This window comes from Convolutriloba macropyga, chromosome 10 (assembly GCF_964194025.1).
Source record: "Convolutriloba macropyga chromosome 10, txConMacr16.3, whole genome shotgun sequence".
NCBI lineage: Eukaryota > Metazoa > Xenacoelomorpha > Acoela > Convolutidae > Convolutriloba > Convolutriloba macropyga.
Window position 1 is genome coordinate 39,598,469 of NC_134477.1, and position 23,729 is coordinate 39,622,197.

The window sequence follows — 23,729 nt, forward strand, 5'->3', positions numbered from 1 at the left end:
GTAGAATATATTGTCAATTATAATTTTACAGAATTTTTTATTATAATCTATTCTGTAATAGCATACATAAATTAGTATAATTGTTCTTTTGTCGCCATATCTAACACTGTAAGACCCTTTAAACATGTATTAAGGTACGTTTTGAGGAAATGAAGGGTTTAAATGAACTAAATAGTCCACGTTAATTGGTAGAAGCGCTGTCTCGGTCAGTTCGATAGCTCTTCAAAACACGAGAAAAATCCTGCAATTTGATACACACTTTGTTAGACGGATTTTTCCAAAACTATTCAAAAATTCTTAAGCTAAGTAAAAAATATTAGGCTACACCAAAAATTTCACTGAAAATCTTTTGCAAAACACGGCCTATTTTCGAAAACACAGTTACAGCTAATAAAACAGTTTTCTCTAGAATTTGCTAATTCTCTGACTTATTATGGTTTTTTTGGAAAAACAAATACCCTGATGCTACAATCCACGGTTATATCGTCTAATTTAACAATCTTCAAACATAAATTTAAATGTATGAAAATCGAGTGAAAGGAAATTCTTATTTCAACCAATTTTTGGATCTTTTCCATTTGTTCCCACAAGTTTGTTGTATGCATATTATCTGCACCACCCAAAACTACGTGCTATATTTTTACATTTATTTACTCTGTAATGACATGTTACTGTGGGCACGAAACGAATTTTTTCAAACAGACGCTCAAGAAAAACGTGAACTCAACAAAGCAGAGCAAAAACACAATGTTAATCTAATCCAAGCATAATGAAGTTGCCTGAAATAGAACAAACTGAGGAACGATTGGCTTGATTTTTCTTTTTGAGTTTGAAAATTTAATTTAATAATCCGGATCTTTTCAACAATTGCCCCCCCTTTGGTACCTAGTAGAGAATCGCCTCCCCTTTTGTGCTATACTTTACCACAATATTACTTGGCCTACAGTTTAGATAGCCGAATATTAGTTTAAGCGCAATTGCGGACCGCTGTTCATGGCCATGCCTCTCATGCGCTGTGGGATGTAATCTGGAAATCGCGGGTCGGTTATCGCGGCGAAGCCGCGACGCGCGCGAAGCGCGCCCACCGACCCGCCAGTCGGAAATTCTTTTCGCTTTGTATTCCGGTTCGGCTAATTGCTATACCACGGTGCATTTCATTCTATTCAATTTAATAGTATGTGCATGCGTGGAAAGTTATTAGTCGTCTCTGATTGGTTAATAAATAGCTCGCTTAAATTCTATTCAAGAATAGCCCCCCCTTTTGCAAAAGGGGGGGCAATTGTTGAAAAGATCCATATTAAGTCCTAGAAAAACTCTTGGAAACAATTTAAATAGCGTACCTTGAATGTTGTTCAATCCTGGCTGTTGTTTTCTTGGAAACAAGCTCTGCTTCCTATCCAAACCACCAAAAAAATCTGCAGGTATGGGCCGTAATTCAACTCCTTCGGCTATTTGCATTCCTTGGGGGTTCAGAGGCTGTTGGGGTTCAGGTAGTCCAGGGTTGCTGTTGTCTGGGTAATTCAGCTGTCTTTTCAATTGGTTCATATATCCATCCAATGACATTCGAGTATTGGGCCCCCACTGAAATCGATTGAAAATTCGGTGACTGGATATTTATTTCCATCTTCATTTTATCTTAAAAGTCAGAGCAATATTTTTAAAACTTTACACAAGTCTTTAAAATTGCTCCTGGTGGCGGTTTAACCCAATAATCTTATGGAGAGCCAAATCACACGAATCATACGCTACAAAAATCCTCAAAAATAATTTAAAACTGAGGCGAAAATTTGTCTGATAAAAATTTTACGTAATAGAAATATTTGTTACCAATTTGTTTCTAATTTAGAGCAATTAATTTTAACCTCTTGCTAGTAGAAGGGTCTCACACACACAAAAAGTTTTGACTTTTGTCCGCTTTGAACATCAAAATTGATCTATTATCTAGTAGCAGAAATCTTTAACCGCCGCCATGAAGAAATTCCAAGACATCTAAAAGGATAGCAAGACACGGTTTGTTGTTGTTTTCAAGATTATCTCTCATTTCATTTGCTTGAAGTCACTTGAATGAGATCGAAAACTCTCATCACCCCTCTTTCTCGTCTAATCTTTCGTCGATTTGCCCTACTTTTGAATTCGCCCTGCTATTGTGGGATATGTTTGAAGGGGGTATTTCTCGGGCCTTTCCTCGTCATTTTTGGAGCAAATCCTCTACTCGGGTAACCCCCCCCCTTCTGTGTCCGACCCAAATTAATCTGTAACCCCCCTCCCTCCTCCATCTCTCGTTTTCGGGACCAAAATGGGTCTGATTAAAGCTGACTTGAGGAGTGGACCAAAGTGTGAAAGACCTTCTTCAAGATCATCTTACCAAATCAATTCCACTTCCTGAAGATCGTTTGCCGCCTCCTCCAGCTGCATTGCGATAGTTGGCCAGGTTATATGGACTGCCCAGCACACTGCTCAGAGACTGCATTGAAAAGAGGAGCTGAGCAGCCAATAGAACTGCGCCGAGAAATCCAGAAACTGACATGTGATTGGATGACGAACTCATTATGGGTTTTGATTGGTCGGGAGTTGTTCGAGGGCTGATATGAATTGGCTAAACATGTCTAATTTAAGGGTGCTTTTTAAATAAACATACCAACAACTGAATTTTAATTTTCCCGTAACACTATGCTCGTAATAATAAAAAGCCAGCAAGAACATAACCAAGAAAAACTGATGAAACTAACCAAATAAAAACTGGCATTCTTAATATCGAATCTTCTTTGAATTTTCAACCCGATTTTATAAGAAAAATGTAAACAGGCAGCAATTAAAAGAATGAATGAACCGAGAAGAAAATAGACTTCAAGATTTAATGTATTAAAAACGTGCCAAAATATTGATCTATTTAAATTTGGACTCAGATATATCTTTTCTCTGAGCAGTTTATTTGTAAACTTATTTGAAAACGCAAATGAAAATCTAATCGCCAAACGGATTGTTTCCAAACAAAAACAAAAACAAGGTGTGATTTCATTTTTTTGGAAACAACTCCGCGTTGTTCTTAGATATGTCAGTTTTTTCCCTCTCCGATATATAGCAAACTTACTTGCTAAAAAACCAAAGTACCGAAAGTTAATGGATTGTATTATATATTATATGCAACCTGGTCATCGATGAAAAATTTGCAAGCATATTTGACCCAATCCTGCACGCGACTGCATACGCGTTCCAAGATGCTTGCAAGAAACTTGCAAACTTTTTGATTCACTTGAAAGGTTCTTGCCAGCTTTTCTATTCATCTGTCAAAATGAATCAAAAAGCTTGCAAGATTTTTGCAAACAAATCGAAGATAGAAAGAATCTTGCAAGCATATTGGTATCCGTTCTGAATCAGCTCGCAAGATTCTTCCAAGTTTCAGAATTGTTCAATACTGGAGTAGAACTGCAGAAAAAAATGCAAGTTTTAATTTCTCTCAATTTAGCAATTATTACTTATCAAAGTTCAGCCTAACTAACTATGGCTACTTGTAATTTTAGGAAACTGAACTCTCAGATTAATTTTTCATTGATGCATCATTAATGTTAATATAAACTTTAATCATATAACGATAAATGGAAAGCAGGTTGATATCTTTCGGTTAACTTGGAACATTGCAAAAACTTTCAAACTATTTGACTATTGTTGAAGTTCTGCCAGCCACGAAAATTTCAGAAGCTTCAAACGGTCTAATTAAAACGGCTATTTTACGCTCCAAAATAATTTTTTGACAGCGCCAAAATTTTTTGACAGCGCCAAAATAATCGTTCATAACACAATCAAAACCAATTGGAAACTTGTTTTATGTTCAACTAAATAGTTTCATTTTCACTGGTGCACTCTGATTCAAATAATTACTGCTATTAATAATCAAAATATGTGGTTCCTTACGTTGAACGGTGAAAAGTTTTCCTTCATTGTTCCGACCCCACTTGTGGGGGGAGGAACTATATACTCAAATGAGTTTTTTTGTTCAGACAATTTTGGCCGATCGATATATTCATCGTAGGTAAATGTGAATGGTATTGTTAAAAAACTCGTCCAGCTTAGAATTTGAAATTTGGCGTGATTTTGTTCACTTTTGGCATAATTTTTGTTCAAATTAAGAGTTTCTTCTGTAAAACTGTTAATTCAAGATTAAATTTAATGCTACTAGTTTTGGTCTCATGGGTAAGTTTACTCTTAAAAAACTCGAATTATATTTGAGAGCTGTGTTTTTAAAAAAATAAATTTTCGCGTTTTTTTGTGTTTTTAAAGTCACTTATAGACTAGTCACTTTTAATATCGAGATTCTGTTAATGACGAACCTCATTTACAATCAAATGAAGCCCGATGAACAAAAATTCCGTCTTCTAGGAAACGTTCTTCTTTTTTTAGCCTCTAGTCTGAGTTTTTGTAAATTTTAATGAAATTTTGCTTTTCTTTTTGAGGTTTTACTAATTTTTTGTAGTCCTATGGCATAGACTCGTTAACTAAAAGTGAAAACGGCTTGCTAATGAGCATTAAGTGAACCTATCTAAAGCTTTGAGTAGACAGCTGATGCCTGTTCAGATATTAAATATAATATTTTGGATTTTCTTTTTCGAAATTTAACCAATCTCAAACTTTTTTTTTGAACTCTAAGTCACTTTCAATAAACACAGGACCTCCTTCTTTTCTTTTGCAACGAAAATTTGTTTGGATAGCGATTTTGACTTCTAACTGTTATGACTTCGATGCCACGAGTTTTCATATCTTTTTTTATTTTTTGGATATTTTTTCATTATCTTTTCATTATTCTCATTGTTTTGACAACCAAAGTTTGTTTGGATAGAATTTTTGACTTCTAACTATTATGACTTCGATGCCAGGAGTTTTCTTAATTTTATTTCATTTTTTTGATATTTTTGCATTATTTTGGTTCCTTAAAACATTATCGTAATACTGATGGATCCCATTTGCTTAGAAAAGTTGTTCAATGGATCACAGAGAAAGTTTTCACAGAGAAAAACTTAAGGTTTAAATGGTTTCGAAAATTTCTTCTTGCACTTTTACATTTAAATTTTGGTTTTGCCTGTATTTGTTATTGTTTTCAATGTCATAAGAGTTATTGTGATGTCTTTTTGATAACATATGAATTATGAATGACAAACAACATAGACTTCCCATCGAGGCATAGTTTAGCATACTTATTGACTTAAAAGCGTCAAAAGCTATTGAAATTAATTGCGTTTATATTGTGTTTTTTTTATAATATCGTGGTTTTGATATACTTTCTCTTTTTTTCAATTTTCTGAAGTCATATTTCTAAAAACAGAAAACATCCGCTTGCTGTTTCAACAATAAACGAAAATTTAGTGAAAAATAGAAATTTTTTACTGAAAAATTCACTTTTTAATTGCTCCGACACTTTTCTCCCTGAATTTTATTTGACTTTGCTTTTTTTGACTTTTTTTTAGTTTTTTTTGGTAGTCGTAGAATGCTGAGAGGTCTCATAAGGTTTGAACTGAAAATTTAATGAACTATGTTTTTGATGCAGTCAGTTTAAAGTGAATAGTCTGAAATTTTTTGATATTATTCGTTTTCAAAAATTTTTCGGTTTTTCTTGTTCTTTTCGTCAACTGTAACTTAGTCTCAACAATGAGAGGTCCCATTTAATTCCATGTAAGTCAAAAAAAAATTCTATTGATATTATATCGTAACTGATGTTTTGTTTGGTGAACGATATGCATTTTCATAAGTTTTGTGAGTGGTCAATATTTGTGTTTCTTTTTCCGTTTTTTAGCATATTGGCGTAATAACGGATCTAATGACTTTTCTGTAAATTTATCAAGAATTGCTTCGTTGAAGGTTAAGGTTTTTCAGCACTTTTGAAATTACTGGGTGCTTTTACATTTAGATATTGAGTTTTTGCAGTAAATTTTTTAGTTTTGCTTATTTTGTTGTTTATTTTGTTTATCGTGGTCTTTTCGATGACAGATCTTATGGGCGCTGTAATGATGCATGGTATTATGTAATTCAATTAGTAGTTAGGTTTTGAAACAATTTTTTTTGAAACAATCATCTATTTTTGTTGTCTCTTCACTTGGTTGACAATTAAGTCAAAAATGTAGATGAGCTCGGGTCGGAACATCATGTGCGAACGAATCAGACACCACTAGAGACGGAATCAAGTTCAATGAAGGTGCTTTCAATTATTGCTGCTGCTCATTTCAATAACGAGTTTTATAGAGATGTTACATTTCCACAGAACAGATAATTTTTTTCTTAATCTTGCAGTAATTTAGTGAGGGCTTAAGCTTAGTGCTTATTGCGTTTCTAGTGCTTATTGCGTTTCTCTACATTACGTATCTCATCTGAGGTATTAATTCAGTGTATTGTTGCAATAAAAAAGTGGGTTTTTTCCAAGAAGAAAAATTCCGGTCCAAATTCCACGGAAATGTTCAGTCAAAACTTTACAAATCAAAAACAAAGTAACATCAACGCTCAACGACTTACGTATAATTGCTCAGCCAAGTAGAAAAAAAATCCAAAATAACTTTAATTTCGGTTTAATTTTTCCTAATGGATAGAAAACTTTATTGATAGAAAACTGTACGTTCTTAATGCTTTAAATTTCTTCCTTTCAATTAAAGCGTTAATTCGTTCTTGATGTTTCATTTTTGCTAACAAATTCCATAAACCATAAGAAAATCACCCCTGTACAATTTATGAATGCGTAATTGCTGTAATTTTAATAAACTACAAAGAGCTCAAACTTGATTTCAAGGCAATGTAATAATTGCTCCTGTTAGTTATATCGTAACTTCAGAAAACGCCATAACTTTTGTCGAATTATTTTAGTGAGCAAAGTTTCCTCTATTCAATTCAAATCAATGAATTATTGTGAAAGCTCGAATCAGAAACAATTTGCACAAATGACAGTCGACAATTTCACCCGACTAAAGAGAAGGAGTCACTCAAAAAACGCAGGAAGCTAACAATAATTACAGATAACAATGAAAGTTCCTAAAATGTAATCTGATTCTCATATCAGGCAATGGGAATCCAAACAAAACCGGAAAAATATTACAAAGCCCACCGGAGCCCATTAAACACAGGCAGGCTTATCTTTTGTCATTATGGCATGGATTTTGTCATTATCTGACAAGACCTGATAACTACAACTATTTGTCTCTCCATTCAGAATAAGCTCGACAATGACCCAATTTTTGTTAGATTTGATAACCCTTATATTAGGAAAGACACAGCAAAGTATGTCATTAAGTTTGACAGTCCTGCTCTAAGTCTTATGTGATCCCTATTCGAAAACTAACTTTAGATAAAAATCGTTTTTTAGTTTTTTAAAGAGGTTGGGCAATGACAATTCGGATTAAAAACTTTTTCGTAATTTCAATTAACGAACACAAAAATGAGATAAACTTAACTCTGACTTACCTTAAATTCGGTCTAGATAAGCAGCTCGGCCAAATTTCCCAATCTTTTCCTTCTTTGTGCGACTAAACTGACACGTTAAAAATTGAAAAATGATGGATTAGAAATTCGCACAAGCACTTGAAGACCAGTGGATCATTTCAGTTGAATTTATCTCAATCAAATTACATCACCACACCTTTCATGGTACTTGCTTGCCATTAAAGTCCCCCTCGTTGTAAAAACCTTCCGGCTGTTAAGACATAGAAACCTCCCGTTCTCAGGTGCAAATCCGGATCATTATTCAAATTAAACCCAACTTGCAATCAGGTATTGAACCCAAATTAATCAAATCTCTTATCCATACCAACGTTAAGTTAATTTGTAATTTTAGCAAAAACGGACCTAATTAAAATTTGCCTGTGGTGAGAGATTGAAGAGCATATGTTTTGCTGACGTCACAGTTCAATCTGCGTTTCTCATCTGTCTCTTTACAACTCGAATTTGCCAAATTAAGTCAAACTAATCTGATTTTACAGCAGCTTTTATAACCACATCAGCCTATTAATGTCCATGAAATATCTCAAGCAAGTACATACATGACAGTCGGTTTGATTTTAAACATAAGCCAACCTCTTAGCATCAACTTCAAAGATTAATTCCTTTTTCTGATTGCGACAATGTTTCCCCAACTGAAATCAAAAAACAATTTCTGAAAGGATATATCAATTAAAAATATGATACAAGATCAGACAAGACAAATAAAAGAAATTCCAATAATTTGCGCAATTATAAATATGTTAACTATAATTTCTAGCAAGGAAAGTAATGTGTTTGAAACTGATCAAATTTTTAATCTGAGTCTAATCTCAAAGCACAATTTAGGTGCATAAGCGTCCAAAATATTCAACAAAAATCCATAATTGTGAGGCGAGTTCGATAGCGTGAATCTATTCACTATAGAACTTGGAGCAGAACTTCTATTTACAAGTTTCTTTTCAGATTTCGATCGTTTCGTTTCTTCAGATTGCAGCAAATCGTGGATGCTGACGCCAGATTTCACAATAGAAGGTTGCTTGTTGCGCTTCCTCAAAGCGGTAGAACTTTCCGGGCTTAAACTTGATTTTGGAAGATTTATCTCGGGTAATTCTTCTTCGACTGAAATTGAATAAAAAATCAAACGATAAACGCTTGCTAAACATCAATTGGTGATTTCGGTGCTCTATTGTTGTGAACAAGTATTGCAGAACGTGAAAAACTCAAAATTATTATGTTATCTTCAAAACTTAGTCTTGTCGTTGTTTTTAATTTGCTCATTGCATTATACAGTGAAAATCCGACAAGGTTAGTCCGCAGTTAAACAGAAATGCTTCCACGTTAATAGTTTTAAACATAACCGACTAAAGTCGAGCGAATTGCTCTCAAACGACAGGCCAGCGGTTGGATTCGATTGTAGTCAGCCGCAGCTTATGGATGCTAGCATTAGGGAGGAGGGTGACAGCAATGTGTTTGGTGGGGAGGGGGGGTTGGTTTCAAGCGGTGGGGGTAGAACTGCGATGGCTAGATGAGAGGGGGTTCAAATCGACAACTGTAGGAGGGTGGACAACAGGAGTGTAGAGGGGGGGGGGTACTGGGGGAGGGTTGATGCTGGTGGTGACTGAGGGGGTCAAACTTTTGATTAAAGACAGAATCAGAAACGAGAGTTGATTAAAGCGCAGTTGTCTAACATTCGAAGAGTCAGTTTCTCTTGATTTTTCCGAATCGACGCATAGTCAATAATTGCTCTAAGCATGTGACACGCTACAGTTCTAAAAAGCTTAGGTCAATGAGAGCTCAAAGCCGATGACACATAGGACCAACAAAATTCTAGCTTTTTTGCTATTTCTTGACAATGTCAAAAAATATGAGTTAAATATGACACTTAAAAATCAAATCTTACCTATGCTTAACATGTGAATTCCAATTGCCATACCAAGCCAGCGCCCTGGTCTGCTATAAGCTCTTAGTTCCTTAAGCTAACCAGAACAATACTGTAACTATCACTTGAGCAAAAGTGAGAGCAAGTGTGAAAATTTGCAAAGATTTCTTCACGCAACTTTTAGTGAGAAATTAGTTCTCTAGTTCATATTTAATGTTTACTTATAAGCAAACTTTACATACAGGCCTACAAACTTAGAGCTGAAGCTCAACTTTATTAGTATTTTTAATCAGCTGCAAAATGGGAGTTAAATCACCTTAAAAAGGTCCAGTTATTTAAAGAGTAAGACAGATTTCTGGATTTTGATCATCACAACTCCATTAAATGAAGCAGAATTACTCATTCTCATTGAGAAATATATAAAATCTTGATCGCGTTGACAAATGTTCATGACCGATTGATCTCTTCTCACAATCTTTCGTCTGGATTTTTTTCACTAACTAAGTAACACGAAATGGACTGCGCATTGTTTATGTAAAAACTCCTCTCAAAAGCAGTCATTTTCTTAGTAAACGATTATTTCCGGGAGGATAATCACATTTCATAAGCAGTATCTTTATTCGAAAAATACACTACCCGTACACCTACAGAAGTATGTAGGGAAGTGTCTGTTTTATGCAAAACGGCCTACTCGGACCAAAAACACCACATCAGTACGCTTTTTAAACCAATGATCATAAACGACTATCCAAAAAAAAGAGCTCAAAACATGAAATATTGGAGAAACAACAAAAAAAACCGAAAACAAAGGCAGTACAGTAGGACTAAAGCTTCGAACTCCCTTTTAACCCTGAATTATACCTGCAATTACTCATTAATGTTCATTAAAAGCAGACCAAAGGTTCGCTAAATGTTGACCTATGTGTGAAAACGATCAATGTTCCAATAGAAAACATAGCCGGCAGATTGCCGGAATAGCTGCGAAATAGACTTGCGTGCCGTAAAATACAGATGGAAAAAGATACAGAAGTGAGTTGATAATAGTTATCGCCGCCGCCTATAAAACTTACAAGTTTATTTCAAAGGAGGTTGTTTTTGGGTGCAAAAAAGTTTCCCTGTCGCGTCTCGAACCGGCGATCTCCGGATTAACATACAGTCGCCTTAACCACTCGGCTGTCGGACCATACAATCTGTTTTCTTACAATCAACTTTGTTTTAGGAACAGATTCTGTTTCTGAATAACCGCAATTTAGGTCACGCAGAAAGCGTGAAATCAAGCGCGAAAAAGCCATTTAAGCAGTGACGAGACAGAATGTTCTAGAACAAATGTAAAACGAAAATGAAGCGTCAGACGACGAAACAAAAAAAAACCAAGAGCACCGCAATATAGCTACGCTCAGCTTACAGCTTCGCAGCTATAACAAAATAAATGAAGGTCTTCGAGTCTTAAAAGCCAAACATGACCCAAACAAAGAGCATTGGTAGAATTCATAGGTAATATTTGAACAAATCATATGTTAACAAATGTTGAAGATTTGTAAAAAAAAATCATACATTTAGACATTATAAATTGAATAAAGCTTTCTACCAACACCAAAACGCTTTCATAACTAGCAACGTAATAATTTCACGCTCCGGGATTTTTACTATTTCGCTCGTCTTTTATTCACAAACCATCAAATTTCACTATCAGTTAAAAGGAATATTTTGATGAAAAATTAACCTACGAATTTTTCTATTGAAATGATGGGAGTTGGTAGTGGGAGTAACTGGGGGGGGGGGGGGGGGGTGAAAAATTTGAATAATTACCCTCCACGCCATGAAATTGTCTTCTCAACTGCAATTCAATCAATTTTCAACTTTCTCAGCTAAGGCCCCGTATATTATTTTGATGTAACATAGTAAATTGTTTTCCACGTTGTGTAACCCAATATAAAAGCTGGGCAATACTAGTAATCACTGCATTTGGTTCGATGAAACCTGCAAATATGGAACACATAAAAAATGCCGAAGCAACTTGCTGAGATGGGAAAATGCAGCCTAAAAAACTTACCTTCAATAATTGGAAACAATGAATTGGTTAGCAGCGAAGAATAGATGCTGCCTAGTGCAAACAGAAAGAAATACTTATCAAACAAACACCATGTACACAAATACGACGAATCGTGAGGCTGATTTAGACTTAGAGTTTGTGTGCTTATCTTATTTTTTACAAGTCAAACATTTCTAAAGATTACATTCACTGAGTATAAATGAGTTTCCACAGTTTTACTACAAATGTGGACGCAGTCACTTTTTTATCTTTTTTCCCAAAGTAAAAAGTTCCCAAAAGTTTTGTCCAAATTTTATAATACCTTCAAACCTTTTAAAGGCACCTGATTTATCTCTCCGAAAAAGAAGATTATCTCATTGATCAGTCAAAATTGGATTCACAGAAAAAGTCGGGCTGGTGCTAAGTTTCTAAACCACCCTTTCATGGAAGGTTGGACCAATAATGGCCACAAAAATTGTTTGATAGCAATTAATAACTCGATCCGTTCAAAAGAATATTGCAATACTCACCAGGTTAGTGAGAAACTTAACGTAAACCTCTAACAAAAACAACTTAAGACAAAACTAACTCCACACATCGCGAAGCTTAAAATCGACCTCTTCTTCCGTAATTTGAGAACAAAAGTCTTTCCATGTTTCCTATTTAGTTTGGAAGATGAAATCACCCAAATTGACCTCCAAGAACTACCCGAAACAGAACAAGAGATGAAGCCCAACGTGCTGATCAAAATAGAGCCTGTGCTTATGACAGAGGGTAAAAGAAAGCGAGTAGTGTCGTACGAGAAAAGCTTTGATACAAATCACCTTCAGCATCAAGAGCATGACGCATTATAATATTCGATAACCAGTTAGTGCTTTTCGTTCCCAACTAAAACTGAAGCCAATGGGACCTCAAATTTCAGGGACCTTATATATGTATATAAGCACCATTATTGAACAATACAACAACTTTATTCGTGGTGCTGTTGGAGGTGGGTGTAAATCGAGAAAGTTGCACCAAACCACCAGTAGTAGGAATCTCGCCGGCTCTTCAAGTAAACAAACGGAAAAGATCCGATTTTCCTATATATAGAGCCAGATCTGAAACTCGCAAGTTTGGGTTTCAAGAAAGATTACGTCAATGCAGATAAAGTCCAAAATTTTTTAATTTAAGCTTGAACCGGTATGACTTTCTCGTTTAATTTCAATTTTTCTCACTGACTTCATCAAGCCACCTAACCTATACAATTCATGTTACAGTTCTGAACGTGTTTTGCTTATTCTTGTTCTCACCGTCTTCTATTTTCTTCATTATTTCCTCCCTTTTCCCGTTCTTCTGATCTCCATCTACTGCCATAGAAGACACTGAGCTGTCAGATATTGATGACGTAATCGTATTTTCAGCTACTTGTGGTGATATCTTTATTGATGATGATGATCGATCACATTTCTCCGCTTCATAATTAGACATCCTCTGCATTTTGTTTTTGTCACTCCTCTTAATCCTAGAACAGACGCAATAAAATTCAATAAACTGCAGTAAACACTAACATCATTTACAGTAGTTACGCAATTTTACTTTTATGATGAAGGCGAGACACGAATGATGTACATCAAAGAAAGAACTGGAATAGATATGTGCAAAGTATTTTTTCGTTCGTGGATCACAGCGTTTCAAAATACTCCAGCAGCTACGCAATCGAAACGCAACAACTGCACTCATTGATGATATCTAAATTAATAAATTCTTTGCAACTGGTTTCTGAACTCTTTTCAATTAAAGAACTGAACCGAATAGTAAACATACCCGGCAGATTGCCGGAAAATAGCCGCCGTTGATTCCAATAAGCACGATTGGGATTGAAAGAATAGAAGATATTGAAAAAAAAGATTTTTGTACAAAAACATTTTTTAAGTCCGAATTATTTTGATGGCATTTCGTAGTTGAACCTACTTCTGTTTCTTAGAGAGAGGCTACAGGGGCTACTATCAATGCCAATAAGCATTAGAGATGGTAACTAAGACCTATATGAACGACGTTCAAATAGCGGGCATCTAAAATTGGGCTTTATGGGTTTATACCGTTTCTATTTCTGACTTTGATTTTTTTATACTGACTCACTATCAGCAGAATGCAAGAAGAGAGGAATTAGCCTAGAGAAGCCAAAAAGATTTCACGCAAAATGTCGAAAAAGCAGCAAAATGGTAAAGCGAAAAAAAGTTCGACGAAGTAAAAAAAAATAGGAGCGCTATAATAGCCGGCTGAGAAGATGAGGGCGGCTATTAATAAAATTCCATTGCTTGAAATTGCAAAACCGTTGAAAAACTTCAAACGTCATTTAAACAAAAATTGCAAAGGAGCAATTCATCAATTAACGTCTAAAAAATATAGAACCAGGGCGAAAATTGTTTAATCAAATTGGAAAAAAGCAAATTTAATCAAATTCCTGTTCATTCAAAAAAGGGTTATCAAACATAACCGAAAGATAGCCTCATTTGATCCCTTACCGACATTCAGATGTGTCGAAAAGTGTTCTCATATAGCCCGAATTTTCATAAAGTTCGTTAAACATGGTGAACTCAACCTCCATGACAACAAGTTTATGAGGAGGACAAGTTTAAACCTAGAATGAAGATAAAACCGCTAACGACATTAATTGTGGTTGAAGTAGAAAGAAAGGGGTCCGGTCATCACTGAGACTGAATTACTGTTCACGAAAATACCTTTAAGATTAGTTAATTTTCAAAAAAAAAATCGAAAAATTATTTTTATAGACTCAACAGCCACTAAACTCAATAGCTTTCAACGGCAGTAAAAAAATAAGCTCAGTTATGCCTCGATGTGATGACAAGAATATTTTTCATGTAAAGGCAATCAATAAGACATCAAAATAAGTCCTATGACTATGGAAACAAGAACGAATACAGGCAAAAACCAAAAACTCAGTAGAAAAGTGCAAGAAGAAAGTGTCGACGCCATTTAAACCATATACTTTCCTCTGAAAACTTTATCTATGATCCAATGAACGTCTTCTCTAAGCCAATGGGAGCTATCAATATCAGGATAAGGTGATAAGATTTCAAGAGGAACAAATAATACAAAAATATCCAAAAATTAAAAAAAAAAAATTGGAAATCTTGTGGTATTTAAATCAAATAACCAATAGTTAGAAGATAAAATCACTAACCAGATTAAATTTGGTTGCAGTTGAAAGGAAGGGGGTCCTGTCTCTACCGAGACCGACTTAAAATTCTCGAAAATAGTTTATGATCTCTTGTTTTCTTTTTCGAAAAATCATTTTTAAAGTCTTACCAGCTATTAGATGTCCACTCAAAGTACTAGATAGGTTCACGTAATGCCTATTATGAAACCTATTGCACTTTTAGTCAACGATTCTATGCCACAGGACTCCAAAAATTTAGTAAAACCTCGAAAAGAAAAACGTTTTTTTTTTTGCTCACTGGGCTTCATTTGACTGTAATTCGGGTTTGTCATCAATGGAACCTCGATATGAAAAGTGGCTAGTCTCTAAGTAACTTAAACAAAAAAATTTGAAAAGTTTTTCCGAAAAAGAGCTCTGAAATAGAATTCGAATTTTTTGATATTAAACTTCCCTATGTGACCAGAACTGGTCTTTTTATCTCCTTTCGTCTATTAGCAACCCAAAAATGATATATTTTGTGGCGTGGAATATAATTTTGAATTAATATTTTTTATAAAACATTTTAGTTTGAAGAAAAATTACACTAAAAGTGAACAAAATCATGTCAAATATCCGTTGTTCACACAAAACTTCAATCCTCGATAACTCCTCGAAAAAAAACGAAATTAAAAAAAAAATCTTTTTAGTTTCGAATTCTACGTTGGACGAGCTTTTTAATGATACCACTCACATTTCTCTACGATGAATATATCGATCGGCCAAAATTGTCTGAACAAAAAACCCAATTGAGTATATAGTTCCCCCCCCCCCCCCCCCACAAATGGGGTCGGAACAATTAACTGTATACTCCAAAGAACTTAAATAACTCAATGCATTTAGACTTTAAATTAAGTCTCAATTCCTGGGCATTGTCAGTTTACCCCATTTCTATCCCACTTATAACTAATCAGATCAGTTTAAACAAATAGTGACTTAAATCGTACAAAAATGCTGCCTCTTAACAGAAACATAGCATTTCTCGTTCAGTTTCAGTTATATTCTAAAACCATACTTAATTCAGCTTTAAACTGAAAGCCATTAAGCTGAAAACTAATGTCAGCTGGCAATCACTCTAATGAACCTTGTTAACCCAATGCACTATGACTTAATTACTGTGAGTGAGTTAAGTCACGAGACAAGCGTGGAAATCGTGACTTAGGTAAAAGAAACAAAAATGTGATCAAAAGGTATACCGAATTAAAGAAAGGACAGCGCCTAAATAATGGCCGTTGAGAGGCTGACGGCGGCTATTAAACATAACCAAATAACTTCGGGTGACTTATTCTCAAACGACTGATGAGCAGTTGGTTTCGTCAGTGGCCAGCTGCGCGGCTAAGGGAGGCTAGCTTTAGCTTAATTGCGATTGGTGAGCATGAGGCGGGGAGATGAGGGAGGGGGCGAGGGAGCATGAGGAAGCAGTGCGCTTAATAGAGGGGAGGGATCAAAATCTGAGGACCACCCGTCATATCATGAAATGATGTCTCTTAAACTAATTCGGAAAATCGGTCAAGCAAAAAATTGCGTTGAAAAGACCGCAGTTCGGATATAATTGCCACAAACTGCGTTTGGGAGCAATTAAAAACATTACCGACTAAAGTCAGGTGAATTGATCTCAAACGACCGACGAGCGGTTCGCTTCGGTAGTACCCTGCTGGGGCTCAGAGATGCTAGCATTGGGGTGAATGAGTGGGGGGGGGGGGGGGGGTCAAGCGATTGGGGGTAGGGCTGGGAGGACTGGATGAGAGGGGTAGAGGGAGGGGTGGGGGGGGGGGTGGGGGGGTACAAACTACCAGTCGGAGGAGGGTGGACTGGGGGCGAGTCGGGTGTGACTGGAGGTCAAACTTTCAAGATTAAAAACCGCCCTTCACACCATGAAATTCTCTCCTCAAAACAATTTCAGTGAATCGCATTCTTAGAGGCTGATTAGGCTTTAGGTTCTAAAAGAATTGAATGCCCTCCGAGCGTTACCTGTTTATCTGGTTTTTGAGGACAGAAGTCAAATGGTTCAGACAAAATATCGGTCATGCGAAAAATTGCATTAAAAAGACCACAGGACTACATAATTGCTAAACTTCGTTTGAGAGCAATCAACAATACAGGGTTAATTTTAAAATATCAAACCATTTCAGGCTGAATTCAATCGTTACCTTAATGTACTCTGGTTGCCTTTTCTGCTTTTGCCAGCACCACCAGTATTGTCCACTGTGTCATCATTGCTAATAGTGGGTTTCCTTTTGAACATCTCTCTGGTCGTGTAATTGGATAGAATCAATAGCTGATGGAAAAGGAAGAAGACAGCAAGTCCAATCCCCAATAGTAGATAGAGTAACGCTAGGCTCACGATACGAGGGAATTGTTTGAACATGTGCTGAAACACATAAGGTTCATCCAGTCACCTCGAATCATTATCATGCAAGATAACCCTTCACCTTGACAGATCTTAAAAGATAGCCCTTCATCTAGAAAACTCTGGAATTGTTGCAAGATAATTATTCGACTTACAAGATTTTGCAAAATAACCATTTGGTTTCGACTAGGTCCGCCATTTTCTGTAGCAATCTATAGCCATAGTCATTTTCAAAGAAAAGACTTTAGCCTCATTTTTCTTTTTACATTTTCAGAATCATTACGATTTGGCATTTAAACACTCTAAAGTGGAGGGGCATGTAAGTCTCACGGTACATTATGTCTACACAATTACGTGTCCCAAACTTCAAACAAAGGCTAAATTTCGAGAAACGGCCGACGTTCAAATGAGCATGATACATTTCCTCGCTTTTATCCATTCTTTTCTTTATTTATATTCATGTTTCAAACTAGACTTTTCATGTCTCTCTCTTGAATGTTTGCTTTATCCAGGTACACCAGCAGGCATTAAAAGATCATCATTTGGGTTGATTTGTTTGAAGGATGCTGACCTGTGCAACTATGAATGAGTTGACGGGATGTACAGTCTGAGTGATGTTGTCTCTGTACCTCATTTCCCAGAGTCTGGCAAAGGAGGCAGCGTCTGTTATCACTCCCCAGAGACAGTACGCACTGTAACAACAAACAACGACTCCACTCCCAATTCACTGAATACTATAAAGTATTATAGGGATGAAACTTGTACCATTCGATAAACTTTCTACTTATCACTACGTTTTTTAAGCATTGACGAGCCTTCAACACAGTCACTACGTTTTAATAGCATTGATGAGCCTCCAACACAGTTTAATTAAATGTATCACAGGTCAAACCAACACACATGCCGCTTTATTATATTAATTTAGAGGCGGTTAAAAACGCAAAAAAAAATCATGTGGTTTCAGCACAATAAATCAAAAAGAATAATTAAAATTCTCTCTCTCTCTCTCTCTCTCTCTCTCTCTCTCTCTCTCCGCTGCCTTTAACTTACCCGAACAGACTCTCTATGGTTAGAGATGCGAGAAAAAGTTGGAATAGGAGGGTGTTCTTCCCACCCACACAATTGTTGATCCAGACACAGTGGTGGTCTGCCCTGTACACACAGACGTCACAGCTACCTTAACACAAAATAGACACTACACGGTTTCATGAAAATTTACCCAAGGCCAAGTAACCAACGTGCCAAAATACCCAATGACATGATAACCAAATCCACCCCTTCACTCTTTCGGTTGATTCATCCGATCACAGATTAGCTTTTGAGCATGTTTTATCATACTTCAAGTGGTTAATTTTATATCACGATCGGTTGGGATAGTTTCCAGGTCAAGCATGGCCGTAGCCCGCGAGGCGTTGACAAATGAACTATTGTTACAATTAAAACTTGCCTAATTTACTTTCTTTCATTATAAATGACCTGACCTAGTACTAGCTTCCTCAGTAGTCTCTCTTATAACACAAAAGGACAAAATACGGGTAAATTGCGAGTACTTTGGCACATTTTGTTTACCACGCGCACACTTATTGAATTAAGAAAACTATCAGTCAGCTTATGTTGAGGCGGTGATAAATCCGGAATAGTTGCGGCTTCTCTGATGTGGGGGCAACATCTATCAGGGACTCTAAACGATGCTGGAGCCCATTATAGAACAATGTGCTGTACATAGCAAAACATAGGTGGCAGATTGTCAGGAAATAACATTGCGAAAGCTCCGTTGATCTGTAGTCTCAAAAAGATTAAAACAGACCAAAACGAAAAATTTGTCTCCTTTTAATTAATGAGCAAAAACATTTGATTCCGAATCAAAGTTTGATAACAAAGATTTGTATTAATCCATTATATTTTGAATATTAAAAAAAGACATATTTTGATGGAAAGAAAGATACATGATTTTGTACCATATGGCGTTTTCTCGGACTAAAATCAACAAAACTTTGTATAGAAAAATTTTTTTAATTAACTGCTAAACTTGTTAACTTTTCTAGAAATCTGCAGGACTTATTGCTGATCTCAAAAAAACCTTCAATTAGAGTGACACAGACTCAGTTGATCTTATTTCCATGAACTAAAATTAAAAAAAATCATTTTAAGCGAGTAATTTTTGAGAGTGAGGTAATTCACTTAAATCCACTGTACCTGACGAGCAGACCAATTGATTAATTCCAGCCAAAAATGGTTTAAAAAAAACTTGAAACACAAAATATACCCGGTAGATTGCCGGAAAATAGCCGCTGTTGATTCCCATAACTCTATTGGGATTGAAAGAAAAGAAAATGTCAACAAAAATTGATTTTTGTAAACAAACATTTATAAGCGCGAATTAATTTGATGTGCTTTTGTAATTGAACAAACTCCTGTCTCTCAGTGAGAGGCTACAGGGTCTAGTATCAATACCAATAAGCATTACAGATAGTTACTAAAACTTATGAGATCAAGGTTCAAGTACCCGGCATCTAAAAATGGCCTTTATGGGTTTATCCAGTTTCTATTTCTGACTTTGATTTTTTAATACTAACTCTCTTCATTTTGAATTGCTTTGCTGAGCAGCTGCTATTTATAAGGACTTTGAGCAGAATGACAGAAGAGTGAAACTAGCCCAGAGAAGTCAAAAAGAATTCACGCAAAATATCGAAAAAGCGGCAAAATGGGTAAAGCGAAAAAAAGTTCGACGAAGTAAAAAAAAATAGGAGCGCTATAATAGCCGGCTGAGAACATGAGGGCGGCTATTAAAAAGAAAGAATTAACAGCTTATATACATTTAGAAACGGCGTCTTGAATACCATGGTTTTTGCTAAAATATGTAAAAAAAGAAGAAAACTTGGCAGATATGAAAAAAGCTGCTTGGTATTCAAAAGGCAATCAGTTCCTTGTTGCCAGTATCTTCAAAACCTAAATTGTAGTGGAGAAAGTTACGAATATAGGCAGCACCAACTCAAAAAAAATTAAAAAATTGACAATCAGCTCAGACTTTAGCTCAGAAAAATTGAAAAAGGCACGAAACATTCCAAGACATTGAAAAGAGGGAACTTGATCGCAAATTTGTCTAATTCTGCATAATTAGGGCTTCAAAACCATTTTTCTTGCTTTCTTGCTAAAACCTACACAAAAATTGCAGGTTAGTAGAAATCAGGCTGCACATTTAAGCGACAAACAGACGCAAAACCTAGACAAAATGGTAAAAATTTGAAAAGTAGCAAAATATTAAAAAGAAATTGATCAAGTTCTCGACGTTATTGTTCACCAAAATAAAAATATGCCACTAAAACTATCGATTCATGCATAAACTTTCAAGAAGCTTCGTTGGCTCCTAAAGCTCGAAAAATCTTTGAAAAATAACGAAATTAAAAAAAAATGAAAAAAATGCAAACAACAAAATTTGCAAAAGATCTTAAATTTAAAAGCTTAACAAAATCATTTCAATAACGTCAAAAACTAAACAATATCCAATCTTCGAGCGCTTGAATCGTTCATTACAATTGACGAATGAAAAACGATCATATCAAAAAATTTGAAAATCGCAAATCTTGTTGAAAAGTTGCCAGAATTCGTGAAATTAATATCTTGATAGCCTTTCCATTGCCAGAAACTATGCACTAAACCTTTATCAATCCCTGGAGAAGTTTCGCTGGGTTTTGACAATAGAAAAACTCGGAAAATGAAAAAATTTGTCAACACATGAAAGAATTTTTCTTTGAAAAATTGCCAAAATTTGTCATGTTAAAATCTTCAGAACAATTTTTTTGCTTGCGGAAACCATTCAGACACCTATAATCAAATTCTGAAGATTAATTTGCCTCTAAAGTTCAAAACACTAAAGATCAAAATGAAAAAAAAATATTGTAAAACTGGTATCATAATGCATCAGTTTGAATTATCAAGATATTACGTCTTGCAGAAGACCATTATCAACTTTTACAGACGCCAACTTACGACTAGCACCAATTTGGGCTCAAAAAATATTAAAAAAGTATTTTTACCATGAATGTCGGCTTGCAAAAAAACTTGCTCCATTAAAAGTGCAAAATGACGACGCAATTTACGCATAATCACAAAATAAAAAGCAGATGTAGAGTGATCGGTGACCGTGACGTCATGTGGTCGTAACAAAAAGCTCGGCAAGAAAATATAACACGCCAAGTCATGACATCATCAACAAAAAATCATTGCATGCACAAAAACTAGACCAAAATATGACTACGAGTGGGCTCGGCAAACCCTTTTAAATGACAAAAAAACTGAAAAAAAAATCGACTAACATCGGAATAATTGCTCTCGAACCACGAGTGGGAGCTGTAATCTATTGTAGCACACTTCAGTCGGGGGACAGAAGGGGATTAAAATGACAATGGGGGATTCCAATAACCTCATTAGAGGTTATTATATGCTATTATAACCACTAATAGATGACACCAATATATTTTAAGTGGAAAAAATGACACTAATTTGGTCGCACTTTTTGAAATGTCGCCACTTAAACTCAGCTGTTTTAAAATTGCGAGAGAGATATTTAGATCACGCAAAACGAAAAAGTTAAGTGTGCAGCAGTCACCTGAAAAGTCAAAAAAGTGCAGCAAAAGTTTGCATAAAAATCCAATACGATTACAATATTCGTTCGAGTAATTAAACAATAACAATCAAAGTGAAAAGGCCGCAGGCAAACAAATCACCACTAGAGAGAAAGTGAAGTTTTTTCAAACAGCCTTTTGCCACCCTACTTTAATTAGAGTGAAAAAAATGTTTCAAAGCCACTCGCCTTTTCGCTCCACTTCCTGTTTCGGCGTGACCAAAATGACTTCTGCAAAATTGACTTCAAACACCTTGAAAATATGTGAAAAAAATCGAAAAAACAGATAGCCTAAATACAGTTCAAATTCTTTGAGTGGTAAAAAACCAAGAAAAGGTCAATAGCTCCAGCTAATAATTACCGGCATAGTACTTAATATACGACTAATTTAGTTCACAGGCTTAAAATTGCGAACAAGAGAGCACTTTTGATCTTGCAAAACAGAACAATTTAAGAATGGAAGATTTTTTGCATGAATTAATAAAGCTGTCCTACGAAAATTGTTTGTTAACACTAGTTAAGGATTATGTCGCTTGCCCATAATTTTATTTAAAATTGGACGAGTGAGGTAGAAGTCATCTCCATTCTTGAACTGCTCCTCACTTAAAAATTGCTCCTCACTTAATGAAGGTGATAAGAGGTCACAAAACTTAAATCTCGATAACTCGAGAATGCAAAAACTAAGAGATATCTTTTCTGCCGAAATCCGTTCCGCTGTACGAGTTCTAATGATTCCAGTACTTAGACCCACAAATTGAATTTTACCAATAGCGAGAATATAAAGCTTTGTTCAAACAGCGTTTTCTCACTCTACTTTAAAACTAGAGTGAATAAACTTCATACGGGAAAGCCACTCGCGCTTTTGTTCCTTTTCCTGTTTTGGCTTGACAAAAATGACTTTTGAAAAAACGGTCTTCAAAGATCTTGAAAAAATAAAAAACAAAACAAAAAAGCAGATAGCCCCAATACAGTTAAAACTCTTCGGGTTGCAAAAAACCAAGAGAAGGTCAATAGTTCCAGCTAATGCTTTCCGGCAATTAACAAGAAACCATTTATGGTGCACTTTTCAATTCTGTTTTAGTACTTCAAATACGATTAATTTAGTTGACCGGCTTATAATTGGGAATACGAAAGCACTTTTGATCTTAAAAAAATGATAATTTAAGGATGGAAGTTTTTTTGCATGTGTTAATAAAGCTGTCCTACGAATGAAGATATTTGTTAAAACTAGTTGTGTATGATGTCAATTGCCCAAAATACAATGTAAAATTGGACGGCTGAGGTAGCAGACATCTCTGTTATTGAACCGCCAATGAAATCTGACATTTTAACAAAAAGATATGCCCGCAGTACTGCAAAATTTACGTATACAAAAACTCACACAATCTGTAAGTGAAGCTTGACAAAAAAATGCCTCATTAAAATACCCTTGAAATAAAATTTTTCAATGCAGAAAAGATAGCTCCTCACTTAATAGAGGCGATAAAAACTAAGCGCTACCTTTTTTGCCAAAATCATGCGCGCTGTACGAGTTCTAATGATTCCACTACTTACACCCACAATTTGAAATGTACCAATAGCGAGAAATCGAAGTTTTGTTCCAACAGCGTTTTCTCACTCTACTTTAAAACTAGAGTGATCAAACTTCACGCGGTAAAGCCACTAGCCTTTTTGCTCCACTTTCTGTTTCCGCTTGATCAAATCGAATTCTGCAAAAATGACTTTAACGATCTTAAAAATATGTTAAAAAAACGAAAAAAAAACAGAAGACCCAATACAATTAAAATTCTTCGAGTTGCAAAAAACCAAGAGAAGATCAATAGCTCCAGCTAATGCTTTCCGGCAATTAAAAAAACCATTTTTGGCGCACTTTTCAATTGAATTTTAGAACTTAATATACGACTAACTTAGTTCACCGGCTTAAAATTGTGAATAAGAGAGCACTTTTGATCTTAAAAAATGAATAATTTAAGGATGGAAGTTTTTTTCTCATGTCTTTATAAAGCTGTCCTACAAATGAAAATGTTTGTTAATACGAGTTAAGTATTATGTCCATTGCCCAAAATATTATTTAAAATTGTACGGCTGAGGTAGCAGGCATCTCTATTATTGAACTGCCAATAAAATCTGCAATTTTAGTAAATAGTTCTGCCCGCAGTACTGCAAAATTTACGATTACAAAAACTTGCGCAA

The 23,729-nt window shown here is 35.4% G+C and overlaps 2 protein-coding genes across 2 annotated transcripts in view; both read right to left on the reverse strand.

The window, feature by feature from the left end:
• Positions 1–750: 750 nt before the first annotated feature.
• LOC142348020 (uncharacterized) lies at positions 751–7,588 on the reverse strand. The gene is made up of 4 exons (XM_075399186.1): positions 7,438–7,588; positions 2,366–2,596; positions 1,341–1,581; positions 751–779 (listed from the first exon to the last, which is right to left on the reverse strand). The coding sequence occupies exons 2-4, from the start codon at positions 2,546–2,548 to the stop codon at positions 751–753; spliced, it is 453 nt and encodes a 150-aa protein (XP_075255301.1). The 5' UTR covers positions 2,549–2,596; positions 7,438–7,588.
• Positions 7,589–8,122: 534 nt separating this feature from the next.
• The window catches only part of LOC142348123 (palmitoyltransferase ZDHHC4-like), a 44,061-nt gene continuing 28,454 nt past the window's right edge, over positions 8,123–23,729 (reverse strand). The window contains exons 6-10 of the mRNA XM_075399306.1: positions 17,963–18,089; positions 17,484–17,604; positions 16,713–16,933; positions 12,656–12,867; positions 8,123–8,571 (exon numbers count right to left, since the gene is read on the reverse strand). Of these exons, the coding sequence (XP_075255421.1) occupies positions 8,258–8,571; positions 12,656–12,867; positions 16,713–16,933; positions 17,484–17,604; positions 17,963–18,089 (995 nt within the window). The 3' untranslated portion in view covers positions 8,123–8,257. The remainder of the gene's footprint in view (positions 8,572–12,655; positions 12,868–16,712; positions 16,934–17,483; positions 17,605–17,962; positions 18,090–23,729) is intronic.